Here is a 14,807-nt window from a genome sequence, read left to right as displayed (position 1 = left end):
GTATTTTGGAAACACGCCAAGTCAACATGAGGATAAGCCACAGTCTAAATGGATCCATGTGATATCTTTTAAAGATATGTAGATAATGAAATGAAAATGTTTACACTGCAGTGATTTAAAATAAAATGATTACCGGAAAAGTCATTATTTCCCCTCATGCCCAACTCCTTTTGTCTGAGTTGAATTGTGTGGAAGGTGAAAGCAATTGTTTCCTAACATTTTGTGCTGTAAGTTTAGCTTTTGAAACTGCTTTGCACTGATAAGCATGAAACCCAAAATGACTACAGACAGAAGTGATCTAAGGCTCTTTGGAAGAAGATTACTCTCACTGTTTTTACTTAACCCAGTACAAAGTATAATTTCCATGCTGCATCAAACCCTAGCTGCAAAGACTCTAAGTATATAGATGTTAAATGTATAAGGATAAGATGCAGGGGCCAGGAGATAGGGCACTCGTCAAGCTTTGCCCGGTCAGATGGAGGTCTGTAAGGTACAGTCAGATGGAGGTCTGTAAGGTTACTATTTTAACAGAAGAGGTTAATCAGGTATCACATTAAGTTAAGCCAAGCCCAGCACTAATATTAGCAAGTGCACTTCTTGGTGCTCTCTGGGCTGCAGGATAGGATAGGGTGTTGGATTGAACAACGTAAAGGAGAAAAGTTTTTGGAAATGATTCAAGAAGCCCTAAAGTAGCATAAAAGCAAAGACTAAGGGAGGGAACAAATGATGGAATAAGATGGTTGTGACTTTTTGTGATGAATTCCTCTCCTTTTCAGGTGGAAAGCCTCCAGGATTATTTATCTGATGAAGAGAAAGAGATGGTAAAATTTGTTCACTTTGTAGAGAATCTATATTCCTCCTCCGCACACGCTGTGGAATCTCCTTTATCTAGCAGGTAAAGTTTAAAAATATCTGATGTCCCACAGCAACAGGAAAACATAACCAATTCTGAGTGATGGCAAAAACCAGAGACTGAAGTACTGCCATAAGCTCCCTCTTCTCTTCCTCTCATTATCTGGGTTGAAACAGTGAAAGAAAAGTCAAAGTCTAATAAATAGATGGACACCTTACTAAAGCTGCTAGGATTGGAGGAGCAAAATGACCCTTTGCTTTGCAGTATCTCTGTGCTGGTCTATAATACTTGTAGTATAGGATGGAATTTTAGGATTTGCTTACACCTCCTAAACTTTATAATTTGAAATTTGCCAGAACATTTTCTGTCTGCTGTAAGAAACTTCCAATTTTGTTTAAGTCATATTTAAACAAATCCTCTTACTCTGGAAATCCTGGGGAAGAATTTGCACCTTTTTTTAACCATGTCATGTGCATTTCTCTCTTGATAAGACATTTCATGGGAATTTTTTAGAATTTATTTATATTCCTTTCTTCAGTATTACTAATTAGATTTAGCTGTTATATGAAAAAATCTGTTGGTCTATATATTTTTTGAAATTAGTTTTCTTACTACAAAGACATAGCAAAAAAAAATCCAGCTGATGGATGCCTGGAACACTCTGCCAAGGGAAGTGGTGGAAGCAGATACAACAGCAACACTTAAGAGGCATTTAGACGGACACGTGAACAGGCAGGGAATGGAGGGATAGAGACCATGTGCAGGCAGATGGGATTGGTTTAAATTGGCATCACGGTCAGCACAGACATCGTGGGCCAAAGTTTGCAAACGACACAAAAACTGGTGAAGGCGTAGATAGCAAACAAGGTTGTCCAAGGATACAGTGGGGCATAGATCAGCTGGAATGAAGAATGGAGCTGTGGCAAATGGAACTTGATTTAGCTAAGTATGAGGAGGTCAAACTCAGGTTGGGCATATCGAGTAAATGGCAGGAGTGCTGATGTACAGAAAGTTCTTTGGGTGAAAGTCCATAGCTCCCTGAAAGTGGGAACACTGGTGATAGGGTGGTGAAAAAGGCATTTGGTATGCTTGCATTCATTGACTAAGGCATTGAATATAAGAGTTGGGATGTCATGTTGCAGTTGTATAAAACATTGGTTAGACTGAATGTGGAGTACTAGGTACAGTTCTGGTTGCCACACTACTAGAAGGATGTGGTAGCGTAGAGAGAAGGCAGAGATTCACCAGGATGTTGCCTGGAATGGAGGGCTGTAGTTATAAGGAGAGACTGGATAGGCTGGGTTTGTTCTCAGTGGAACGTAGGAGGCTGATGGATTTATAAACCTTATTATGAGAGGCAGAGATAGGATAGTCAACCTTTCCCAGGACAGGGTAGTGTAGAACTAGAAGGTACAGGTTTAAGGTGAGAGGGGAGAAATTTAAAGGCGATCTGAGGGGTATGTTTTTCACACAGAGGGTGGTGAATATCTGGGCCGAGTTGCCAAAGGAAGCTGGTGGAAGTCGATGCAGTTAGAACGTTTACAAGATGCTTGATCAAATACTTGTATCGGAAAGGTGTAGAGGGATACAGGCCTAATGCAGGCAATTGGGATTAGTGTAGACAGACATCACAGTTGGCATGGATGAGGTGGACTAAGAGGCCCTATTTCTGTACTGTACCTTTCTATGATATATATGCTTATCCACTTCCAAAAGGAATTCCTAATGATCGGAATTGGACACAATCCATTTATTTTCCTCTGTGTCCCTAACCCAGAGATGTCGAGGTTGTTGTTCACATGCCTGCTACAAAGGGGCTGAAATTATTAATCTGAATTAGCTATTCATGTTTAAAATGGATTTAGGGATTGAATTAGGCTGGATATCTTGCATTTTGGACAAAATGCTGTGTTTCATGACCATTTTTGTTACCTTCTGAGACCAGGAATTCTGTAAATATCCTGGAACATGTCTTCTATTACCTATCGCAATGCTGAAACTTGGTTATAATCCATCAGTTAGATTTACTTGCATATTTTGGTGTGTATTTAATCTAGCACTTGCACTTTTGTTTTAAACTGCAGACAGTTTTGAATTTCTTAGTCTTCGATTTCATTGGTGACCACATTCCTTCTTTGTCAGTTGTCCCGTAGCTGTGGATAGTATTTGATACTTTTTTTAAGGGGAGTGAGCGGAAATGGAAACTAAATAAGTTTCCTAGTGAGTCTTCTAAATGACTTCCCTCTGGCCATGCTCTTTGCTGACAGAATAGAAGTTATGAGCAACACTTTGGATTTTTGATATTGGGCAGAATAGTGAGGCAGCTCCTACGTTCTTTTGTCAATGTTCTTTTGTCTACATTCTCACTCTCCAACTGCGCCCATTCACTCATTGACCAGATAACCTTGTTTACAGCTTATCTGCATGGTCACCACAATCCCTCAGAGACACCCCCACCACCCACCCCCCCACCCCGCCCCCCACCATCCGTGTGGGTTAACCAGCTTCTTTTCTTTTATTCCCAATTCTGACAAAGGGTCTTTGACGTGAAACGTTAACTCGTATTTCTCTTTCCACAGATGTCGCCTGACCTGCTAAGTATTTCCAGCATTTTCTGCATTTATTGTAGGCAAAAATATATCTTCCATTCATTTGCTTTTCTAATTAAAATGTTTTTTTCCTGTGACAATCTGGTACTTAAGGAAGAAAAATCTATTCCTACTTTTTTTTCAAAATTTAATTCTATTCCAGCTGGAGATCTTTAGCTGGTTTCCAAATAATTAAATCAATGCTAATGAACTCATTAAGCAGCACTGTTCTTATGAAAAGCTTTTCCATTATTAGGGGGTATTCATTTAACTTCTGAAATATATGATAATCATCATTGAATTTAGGCTGATTTATTGCTAATAACAAAGAGGGTCATATTTATTGAGTGAATCATAGTGCACTAGTTCATTGTTTTTAAAAAAATAGCCTTCAAGTTGCCATGAGTCAACTGTTCTTCATCAGTGCCACTTTACCAGTACCCCATACATAGGTGGTTATCATAAGGTATCTTTGCATATAGTACACAGCAGAAACTCAGACTATTTCTCTCAGATTTCCCCAGGTTTCTTCTTTATCTCAATTTATTTCTCCGTCACGTTCCCTTTTTTTGTGCACTCTCCCCTACACAGCTTTGGCTCCATAACCAATTACTCCACAAGTGTGGTGTTCCTGTTTATTTGGGTGTGGATACTACAATGTTTATTAAAGACCTCTGGAACATTAATGTCATTTTCAGAGAACTAGCACATTTGCATTTTTGCCATGCTTTTTTGATGAACTAATATAACCAGATTTTAATAGGTTTATATTACGTATTCAAAGCTTTTAGGTATGTTGGATAAGCTTTTAAAATGTCTCATCTAGACTATTCCAGAAAATAAATAATTCACTGTTGATATCAATTAACATTGAAAATCTTGCATTTGCATGTGCTTCTTGTTAGCTTTTTATGTTGTATATTTCCATGGATCCATTATAATATAATCTGGTTAATTAAGTGCCTTAGTATTGTCACAGTCTGCAGCTGAAAGGAAGCAGCTACATAACTAGCTTATTGGGTCAGTCTTTATTACAAATAGGAATTGATTAGGAAATGTAAATACTGTTAAATTGTACAGTGAATTACATCAGAAAACATGGTCAATATACCCTCCATCAGCTCCTGAAGGCTATATATGGCCCTGACTCGTGTACCATATTGTGTAGATCATGAGATATTACAGCACCGAAAAAGGTGTTGGACCCAGTGCTCCTTTGAAAAAGCCATCTAATTAGTCAATCAAATCTGATAGATTAGTGTTCCATTTACAGAATCAATTCACCTTCTGCAAATTCAGTGGCTGCTGTAGATTGACTTTGCAAAATATATCTAGGGTCCTGGATGCTTGTGTGTATACAAAGAACTCTATGAAATTCACAACACAGGAACAGACCATTCTGCCTAATTGGTTTACGCTGGAGTTTTGCTCCCCTTGAGCTATTCATCTTATCATGTAAATATTCACTTCTTCATTTGTTTAGCCAGCATCTTGAACACATCTCTATTTAATTCAACCGTTCCTTGTGAAAGAGTTGCACATTCTCAACCACTCTTTGGGTAAACAGGTTTCTCTTCTGTTCCCTTTTGGACTTCTTAGTGATTATCCTGTATTAATGCACGACCAACCTCCTTGTTTTTGTCTTTCACACGTGGAGACATCAGTAGTTGAGTCCCACTGGATGGTGCATTCCCATTTGCTGATTTCAATTATTGGTTAGATATCTGTTTATAGTTGCTGAACAATAATTCATGAGCCCCAATCCTGGTCATTTTCAAATCCACTTCTGTGTCATTTATGTATCTCTTTATAACTTTTAAGGTTGGTTTCTAAGGTGGCATCAGAATGCAAAATGTTAAAGAGTTCCTTCAAGGTAAAATTATATAGTAGCTCTCTCAACAGTTCAGTGAGTTTATCCTATGGGTGTCTGAACCACGCAGACAAACCAGATCCACTGTCTTTACCAAATGGCCTGGTCTTAGCCAAGCCGATGGGGCACTTTCAATTGAAATGAAATTGGGCAGCCTCGCTAGGTCCTCCACATTGACCTTAGCTGTGTCCCTTGCCTGTTAGGCACAGACAAGATTGTGAAGACGAGGTAGTGATAATCTCCAGACATCTTGTCAAAACTGACACAACAAGTAGCTTTGTGTGGAGAGGTGCTGGACAGAAACACTGGTTACTGGCCTTACTCTGTTTCAGGGGAGAGGTGGGGAGGTGTCTAATTTACTAATGGGGAGCTCTACAAAAAGTATTTCAACCATGACCACTTAAAAAGAAATCAAGCATTTGTGGAATAAGAAAGTAGCATTTGGATTCTTAAGACTGTTGTGTTGAAGTTGTGAAGAGACTGAGGAATTATTTCTAATGACTGTAGTACATTTTACCACGTGTAAACTGAGCTTTTTCATCTGAACGAGATTAGAACATAGAACAATTACAGCACAATTTAGGCCCTTCGGCCCACAAAGCTGTGCCGAACATGTCCCTACCCTAGAAATTACTAGGCTTACCCATAGCCCTCTATTTTACTCAGCTCCATGTACCTATCTAACAGTCTCTTGAAAGACCCTATCATATCCGCCTCTACCACCGTTTCCGGCAGCCCATTCCACGCACTCACCACTCTCTGAGTAAAAAACTTACCCCTGACATCTCTATATCTACTCCCCAGCACCTTAAACCTATGTCCTCTTGTGGACATTGTGGACAGATTAGCATCAATGTAATAATTTTCTTTGCAGTAATATATTGATTAATAAAGAGAAGCTTTATCATGCAAAGTACTAATTATGTGAATCTTTCCAGCTTATTACAGGTTGAAGATTTTGATCCCAGATATTCTGTTGTTCTGGAGCAAGTCATGAGCTGTGAAGTTGGGATCACTGAGCAAAGAAACCCAAATTCTTTTATGGTCATACTGGATTGGGCCAAATGGTGGGATAACATTGCAAAGGAGCGAATTTGTTTATCCACAGAATCAGATATAGGTATGTTTGGCTCATGCTGCAGTTACGCTGAGCATAATTTACAGGAGCCAAAGCATATGATCCTTGTAACAGTGTTGTAAAGGGTTTTGATGATCAGAAAGCTAAGCTTTGGAAACAGTTTTATCTCCTGGGTCCCATCTGCAATTCTAATGTACTAGAAGTGGCTCATTATGTCATAAACATTCAGTTGGGTTGTCAGTCTTGTTATTTTTTAAGGGTATTTTCAAGACTAGATTTAGATAAAGACCTCAAGTCTGAACCCATTTATAAAGTCCTGCATGCCTATTTCATCCATTTCGGCTATTTTAGCTGAGGATAGAAAAGAATGAAACATCCCACTCACAATCTCAGGGGTTATAAAGCTCTTCCAATCTTTGAGATATTCCAAGAATAGTCATTATTCTAATATAATTAAGCATTTCCTTCCCAAAGTGATGGTGATGAACAAGATGGATTTTCTGATCGTCCTGAAGTTTCAAGGAAACCATTATTGATAATGGCTTTTTGATTCCAGAATGTATGTAGTTAACTGAATTAAAATTCCACAAATTGGTTTATTATTGTCAAATGTATCAAGGTACAGTGAAAAACTTTATTTTGCATGCCATGCATGTAGGTCATTTCATTATAACAGTGCATTGAGGTAGTACAACGTAAAACAGTAACAGAATGCAGAGAAAGTGCAGTGCAGGCAGACAATAATGTGCAAGGCCATGATGAGGTAGATTGTGAGGTCAAGAGTCCATCTTATTAAACTAGGGGGCCGTTCAATAGTCTTATGACAGTGGGATAGAAGCTGTCCTTGAGCCTGGTGGTACGTGCTTTCAGGCTTTTGTATCTTCTGCCCAATAGATCTCTCTTCGTATTGTTATTTAGAGATTGATTTGGTATTGTTTTTAAATGAATTTTTATCATATATTTTGTTAAATAGTTATTAACAAAATGCACAAATCTCTTCACAGCAATTCAGTCCTGCAGTCCTGAGGTACTGTGGACCTACCTCACTTCTAGACATAATTGGGCCAAAATTTCTAACTGGATTGAAATCTTCCAGAGTGGTGAGCATTCTACAACCTGGCCAACTCTAACAGCCGAGATTGTGAATCAGAACACGTATTGCAGCAGCTACATGAGAAATGAAATATTGGACAAATTAGCAAGGTAAATATTGAATTTCACTCTTACATGTGCCAACTTTAGCAAGCAGAACACCACTGTTTGGAAGATACTCAAGGAAGGAATTGGTTATGATACAATTGAATGGGTTGCAGGGTATTAAGATTTTAGGGGTACAGAGTGTGAGTGCCATTTTTTTGCTGGCACTCCCTATTGCCCACGTGAAGGATTCCTGATCTTAACACATGGAAAGACAAATCATTTGTGAATGCTTGTCTTTTCTCCATAGAATCACAGAACTTTATGGCAGAGAGAGGTCCTTCAGTACATTGCATCCATGCCAGCTGAGAAAGATCAAGCCCATCAAGTGCTCATTTGAGTTTGTCTCAAATGAGTGAGGATTTCTAATCACTTTCATGCAGTGAGCTTGAGACCTCCAATATGCCTTGCATAAGAAAAAACTGTCTTAACCACCATCTGCCGCATGCCCTAAATTCTTCTTTAGCAATTTCTTTAAGCCCATGCCCCTTAATCGTTACCTTTCTCCTTGGGGAAATGGATCCTTCCTCTCTATTTTACCTCAGACCATCATAATTGTGCACACCTTAATTAAATTTCCCCTTGGTCGCCTCTATTCCAAAGAAAGCAAACCCCAGCTCACTCGGTCTTTCTCCACAATGAGAATCCTCTGTTCCTGGCAAATGTTCTCTGTACCCTGTCCAGTGGTATCACACCCCTCCTGTAATGTGGTGACCAGAACTGTACACAGTACTCTAACTGAGGCCTGACTAATGTACATCATTTGAGCTTAACCTCCCAAGTCTTGCATTTTATGCCTCTGATGGTAAAGGCAAGCATTCTGTGTGCATCATTTCTTCAAAGTAGACATTGGAAGGTTATCTAAACAATCCTCTCAAAGGACTGGTAGGTGGAGTTAAAAAAAAACAAATGTTAAAATAGCCTATTCTGTTTTGAAGTTTTCTTTTTATATAAAATGAATTATGACTCATAAATTTAAGGCAACAAGTTTAAGACAATTCAATATCTTAAGTCCACAGTTCTGTCTGCATTTTTGTTATTGCTTTGTGAGCATTCTATTATCCAGAATGTGGTTACAAGAATAATTATTTCAAATCAAATTGAAAAATATGCCTGCTGTGCCAATATAAATTGCATGCACTGCAGATATATTCCCAAAACATGACTTTCCTGTAGTTTGTGGTTGCCTGTGCCCTCAGCTTTGGAATTTCACCCACTAAACCCCCTTGCTATTCCATCTCCTCCTTTCAGAGGATCCTTAAAAGCTACCTCTGTGGCCATTCTTTTGATCATCTGGCATAATATCACTGTTTAAATTGGTGATGTGTTTAAATTGGTGATTGGATTTGTTAGATAAGCACATGGAGGAATTTAAAATAGGGGGCTATGTGGGAAGAAGGGGTTAGATAGTCTTAGGTGAGGTTTAAAGGTCGGCACAACATGGTGGACTGAAGGGCCTGTATTGTGCTGTATGGTTCTATGGTGTCAAATGCTTTTTAGTTTTGTTCCTGTGAAACCACTTGAAATGTTTTTTCCTACATTAAAGGTACTATCTAAGTACAATTGGTTGCTACTGCTGATTTAACTGTAGGCAACTCCATTTCCTTACGGTATGTTATTTCTTGGTTGGAAACATTATGTTTGTAATGTAATTAAGTAGTCCAGGAATGTTTGTGAACTTCTATTGCAATGAACTGTGGTTGCTCTTAATACTACAGAGAGTGGCATCGTATATCATTTACATAGAGGTTTTCTGTGGTCATTAATTGTCATGACACTTGCCATTAAATAAAAGTGCCAAACTCTTCAAACTGCTCATTAACCCCAAATTGTAATTAGAATCTTGGGTTTGGAGTAGAGATAATGAAGGTTGACTTATCATGCAGATTAACTCCACTCTATCAGGAAGCTTGTTGGACGTGAGATGCAGTATTGCCTTGAGGAGGTTTGAGTAATTTGTGGTAGACCCAATGGTTAGGATCATGGCCTGCTTGTTACTGAGTTGCAGAGTAAATGAGTTTCTAAGGAATACCAAATTTGAGAAGGATTTTCAAAAATCCCTCTTGGTTGATGGAATCAAAGGCTTTTGTTGGGTTGGGAAAGACCGTGTATGACGGTTTCTGTTTCACTCTTACATTTTTTTTTCTTGGGTTTTTCTCACAATGAACAGAATTTGCATTATGTCTGGTAGTGCACCGGGAATGGGCTGTACAACCACCAGGAGTAGGCAGTTGAGAAGGACCCTTTAGATGACTTTTTCTGTGGTTATAATGACCATAATCAGCCATCTCTTAAAGTTTGCACTTGTGTACATTCGGTGAATGAACTCCAAGTCACCACTGACTTTTTCACTGAAGCATATAAAACTACTGTCCTTACACTAAACCTCAGGAGGATCAACCTCCCCCTCCAGACAATGGATAGGATGCTGGAATATTTGGATCACCTTCCGAATTCTTGGGAGCCACCTCTCAGCGAAAGCTTCAGTATACCTGTGCTAGCTTCAGTCAATTGTTGAACAGTGTTCGAAGACTAGGACTACATACCTGTGCTAACCTCATAGTCAACCAAGCAGCAGTGGTCTGCACCTTCCTGAAGTGGTGAGGGATGTGGACAGAATGCAGGAGGGATTTCAGAGTATTGGGGAAGTACCATCTATTGGTAGTTGACTTTATGTTAGCCTGGGAGAGGACTCTGAATCCAAGGCTTTTTTCACCTGCAACCAGCTCCAATGAATGTGGTGCCTTACACTAGACTCCTGTATGAGCACTGTACTCTGAGCTCCATCATGGCAAGAGATTTCATGGTGGACAAGAAAACACTTCAACAAGGTTCTCAAGCATCCTCACTGACTATTGGGAATTCTTGGCCCATTACTCTTCAACATGGAGAAGGAGCATCCAGAAGAATGCTGAGCATCTTAACTGTCAATGGTGGGTGCAAGCACAGGCCACGTGTAAGCAGTGGAAGAAACGCATGTCCAAAACAACCCACCCAATTACCCTGCCAGCACAGTTAGCCTCGCTTGGGGCAGAGTGCGGATCCTGCATGGGATTCTTTGCCCATCTTGGAACCCACAGTGCCGGAATGGAAGCGAGCCAACCACAACCATTAATGGAATTGGTTTATTATTGTCACATGTACTGAGATACAGTGAAAAACTTATCTTTCATGTTATCCGTACAGATCAATTCATTACACAGTGCATTGAGGTAGTACAAGGTACTGCTTCAGAAGGCAAAGAAATGTAGTATGGATATATCAGACGTCTCTAAGTTATTAACATGAGGTTTCAGAAACCTTTTATAAATATCATACTTTGGGCTATTCCCTGAACCTCTGGAGATGAACTCCAGAGACTTGAAGGCACAGATTTATATTGACATTGCAGTGTAGTACAGAGAGACCCCAGTACTATTGGAGGGGCTGGACAAAATGAGTGCTGCATTGGTGGAGGTGTTGCTTTTTATGCAAGAAGTTAAACCTCTCTTGCAAATTCATGTAAAAAAAATCCCAGAGCGTTATTTTGAAGAACAGTTGGGGAGTTGGTGTCCTGGCCAATGTAGCATTACTGTAACAGATTATCTGGTCATTATCGTTTTGCTATTTATCTATGATTTATATGTGCTATTTGCTTACTCTGTGCAAAATGACAGCCACATTTCTGATCACTATAGGGGCTACATTTCAAAAGTGCTTTGAGATAAATTGGTAAATTACTTTATTGTTGTCACATCTACCGAGGTACAGTGAAAAACTGGTCTTGCACGTTATCCGTACAGATCAATTCATTACAACAGTGCATTGAGGTAGTACAGGGTAAAAACAATAATAGAGTGCAGAATAAAGTGTTACAGTTACAGAGAAAGGGCAAGTAGACAGTAAGCTGTAAGGTCACAATGAGGTAGATTGTGAGGTCAAGAGTCCGTCTTATTGTACGAGGGAGCCATTCAATAGTCTTATGACAGCGGGACACATGCTCTGAAAGGCATTCAAAAAGTGCAAGTGTTTTAATGTCCTTTTGCAATAAAAGGCTAATTCAACTAATTTTTTTCTATCATATTTTGAGGTCTGGGCATCACTGGAACCACCAGTATTTGTTGCCCATCCATAATTGTATTTGAGAATGTGGTGGTGAGCTGCTGCAGTCCTTCTGATGAAGATACTTTCATTGTACTTTTGGAGAGGGAGTTCCAGGATTTAGACCCAATGGTGATTTCCAAGTGGTTTCCAAGGGTGGTATATAATGTGGAAAGGGACATGCAGGTGGTGGTGTTTTCATCACCCTACAGCTCTTGTTCTTGGTGGTGGAGCTCAAGGGTTTGGGAGGTGCTGTTGGAGCCTGTGGTGAGGTCTCGAGCCAAGCGATCCTGGTGAAACACCCCTGAGCATCAGTTGCAGGTCATTGGTGAGTAAGTGCTGCTCTCGATCTTGCGTTAATGGAGGGCAGTTTTGTTGGTCATTGATTAGAATATTGCAACATAATCCTGTAGAGTTGATAAATCAGCATAGACCATTCCAGCTGGATGGTCTATCTCTATGCTGTGTTTGTGATGTGATGTAAAGGCAGGCATTGTGAGGGTCTGCTTGGATCTGTGAGTTCAGTGCAGAGTGAAACAAATCCTACTGAACGCCTTTATAAACTTAAGGCAGAGATTTTCTCTTCTCATTGTACAAAATTAGACTCTCCACCTGTGCTTTCTCAACAATGATCATTCCCAAAGGAGATGAGGCTTGCCCTTGGAGCTGTGGTTAGCACTGTGCAACGAGAAGTCTCCAGACAGTGGAATCATGATAACCATAATCTTTTTCTTTGCAAGTATGGACAAGTAATCAGCCATGCTATTGTTAACTGGCAGAGCATGTTTAAAGGGCTGTGTGACTACTCTTGCACCTAATTTATATTTGTATGTAAATAGGGCGTTATGAATTTTTTGACATCATGGCCATTTGTTTTTAAGTTTATATTTTTGTATTTGTTTTAAACAGAGAAAGGATATTCATCCCTTCTGAACTTGCAGACTTTGGACAGCTCTTGGCAAGGCTCAGTGGTACAGGGGGAGTGATGCAAGATCCTCACCTGGTTCCAGTGTATCAGTCCGGTGAAGGACTCGATTTCCATAGCTGTTTCATTCTCTACTGCCTCAAGCATGAGCTGCGCTATCTCCTGTACACTTATTTGGATTATTATGGGTAAGTGCGGCTTTATTGGACGTCAAGGTTTGTATGATGAATGAGGTCTTAATTCTCAAAAGAGTAGCACTTTGAAATGATGGAAATTCAACAAACAATTCACATTCTGTCTATCAAGCAGTCCAAACCATGTTGTGCTTAATGAACTAAATTGATGTGCACACTGTGTAGCCTTGAAATATTTCAAAAGAAATTCAGTAGCACTATAAAACATTGGAAATTCTCACTGTTATGTATGAAATGGAGGATAGTTAATGCTTCAGCATGGTGATTTTTCACTGGCCCATTCAGACTTGTAGCATTAACAGTTTCTTATTCTATGGATGCAAAGTAGAGCATAGAACATAGAACAGTACAGCACAGAACAGGCCCTTCGGCCCACAATGTTGTGCTGACATAGCTATTCCCTCCTACCTACAGAATGCCCATGTCCCTCTATTTTCCTCTCATTTATGTGCTCATCCAAGCCCCTCTTAAAAGCCCCCAATGAATTTGCCTCCACCACCCTATGAGGCAACGCATTCCAGGCATCCACCACTCTCTCAGTAAAAAAAAAAGTACCCCTCACATCTGTTCTGAACCTACCCCCTCTCACCTTAAATGCATGCCTTCTGGTATTGGATCTCTCAATAATGGGAAAAAGATATTGCTTGTCCACCCTATCTATGCCCCTCATAATTTTATACACTTTCAACAGATCACCCCTCAGCCTCTGCCACTCCAGAAAAAAGAACCCAAGTTTGTCCAGCCTCTCCTGATAACACATGCCCTCTAATCCAGGCAGCATCCTGGTAAACCTCCTCTGCACCCTCTCTAAAGCCTCGACATCCTTCCTATAGTGAGGTAACCAGAATTGCACGCAATACTCTAAATGCGACCTAACCAGACCTATAGAGATGCATCATAACTTCTTGACTCCTATACTCAATACTTCAATTTAATAAATGCAAGCATTTCATAAGCCTTCTTAACCACCCTGTCTACCTGTGTAGCCACTTTCAATGAGTCATGGACTTGCACCCCAAGGGTGTCTCTGCTCTTCCAACACTGTTAAGGGTCTTGCCCTTCAGAGTGTACTGCCTCTTGATATTAGTCCTACCAAGGTGCAGCACCTCATAATTATCCGGGTTAAACTCCATCTGCCATTTCTCTGCCCACATCTGCAGCTGATCTACATCACACTGTATCCATCGCCAGTCTTCTACACTATTCACAACTCCACCAATCTTGGTATCGTCTGCAAACTTACTAACCCACCCATCAACATACTCGTCCAGGTTATTTATGTACATCACAAACAGCAGAGGTCCTAGTACAGATCCCTGCGGAACACCACTACTCACAGGCCTCCAGCCCGAATAAGTCCCTTCAACCACCACCCTCTGTCTTCTACGGGCAAGCCAGTTCTGGATCCACACAGCAATTCTCCACTGACCCCATGCATCCGAACTTTCTTGATTAACTGATTATGTGGGACCTTGCCCAATGCCTTACTGAAGTCCGTATAGATGACATCCACAGCTCCACCTTTATCAATCTCTCTCGTCACCCTGTCAAAAAACTCAACCAGAGTCTCTAGAAATGAAATAGAGTTCATTTCATGGTCTGCTGAGCTTGCTGTTCTCAGCAGGGCTGGATTTCAGAACCCCTCTGAATTAAGGATAAAATTGGCCAATATCTCCATTCATAGTGCTGTCCAGTCGTTATGGGGAGTTTATCATTCAATCTCGGTCCTGCCTCCTGAGTCAGATGGTTGCAAGCTCAAGATCCCTAATCTCAAAGTTTTGACTGACCCTCCAGTGCAGTACTGAGAGTGCTGCGTTATTCCAAAGACTATCATTTGGCAAGGTGTTAAGCCATGAGTCAGTCTACCCTCTCGAATAAAAGATCCCATGCCACAAGTATGAAGGTGCTTACAAGAGATTTCCTTGTGTTTATCATTCAATTGACATGGAATTCCTTGGCCCATTACTCTTCAACATGGAAAAGTAGTGGGCCATCCAGGAGGGCACTGAGCATCTTAAGTGT

The 14,807-nt window shown here is 40.2% G+C and overlaps 1 protein-coding gene across 1 annotated transcript in view; it reads left to right on the top strand.

Annotated features, from left to right (window-relative positions):
- Positions 1–14,807, top strand: part of spg11 (SPG11 vesicle trafficking associated, spatacsin) — a 119,351-nt gene that overhangs the window by 6,646 nt on the left and 97,898 nt on the right. The window contains exons 4-7 of the mRNA XM_052040618.1: positions 777–895; positions 6,250–6,431; positions 7,394–7,592; positions 12,576–12,779. Coding sequence (XP_051896578.1) covers positions 777–895; positions 6,250–6,431; positions 7,394–7,592; positions 12,576–12,779 — 704 coding nt within the window. The remainder of the gene's footprint in view (positions 1–776; positions 896–6,249; positions 6,432–7,393; positions 7,593–12,575; positions 12,780–14,807) is intronic.

This window comes from Pristis pectinata, chromosome 28 (assembly GCF_009764475.1).
Source record: "Pristis pectinata isolate sPriPec2 chromosome 28, sPriPec2.1.pri, whole genome shotgun sequence".
In the NCBI taxonomy this organism is placed as follows: Eukaryota; Metazoa; Chordata; class Chondrichthyes; order Rhinopristiformes; family Pristidae; genus Pristis; species Pristis pectinata.
Note: the sequence above shows the minus strand (reverse complement) of the source record. Positions and strands in the feature narration are given on the sequence as shown.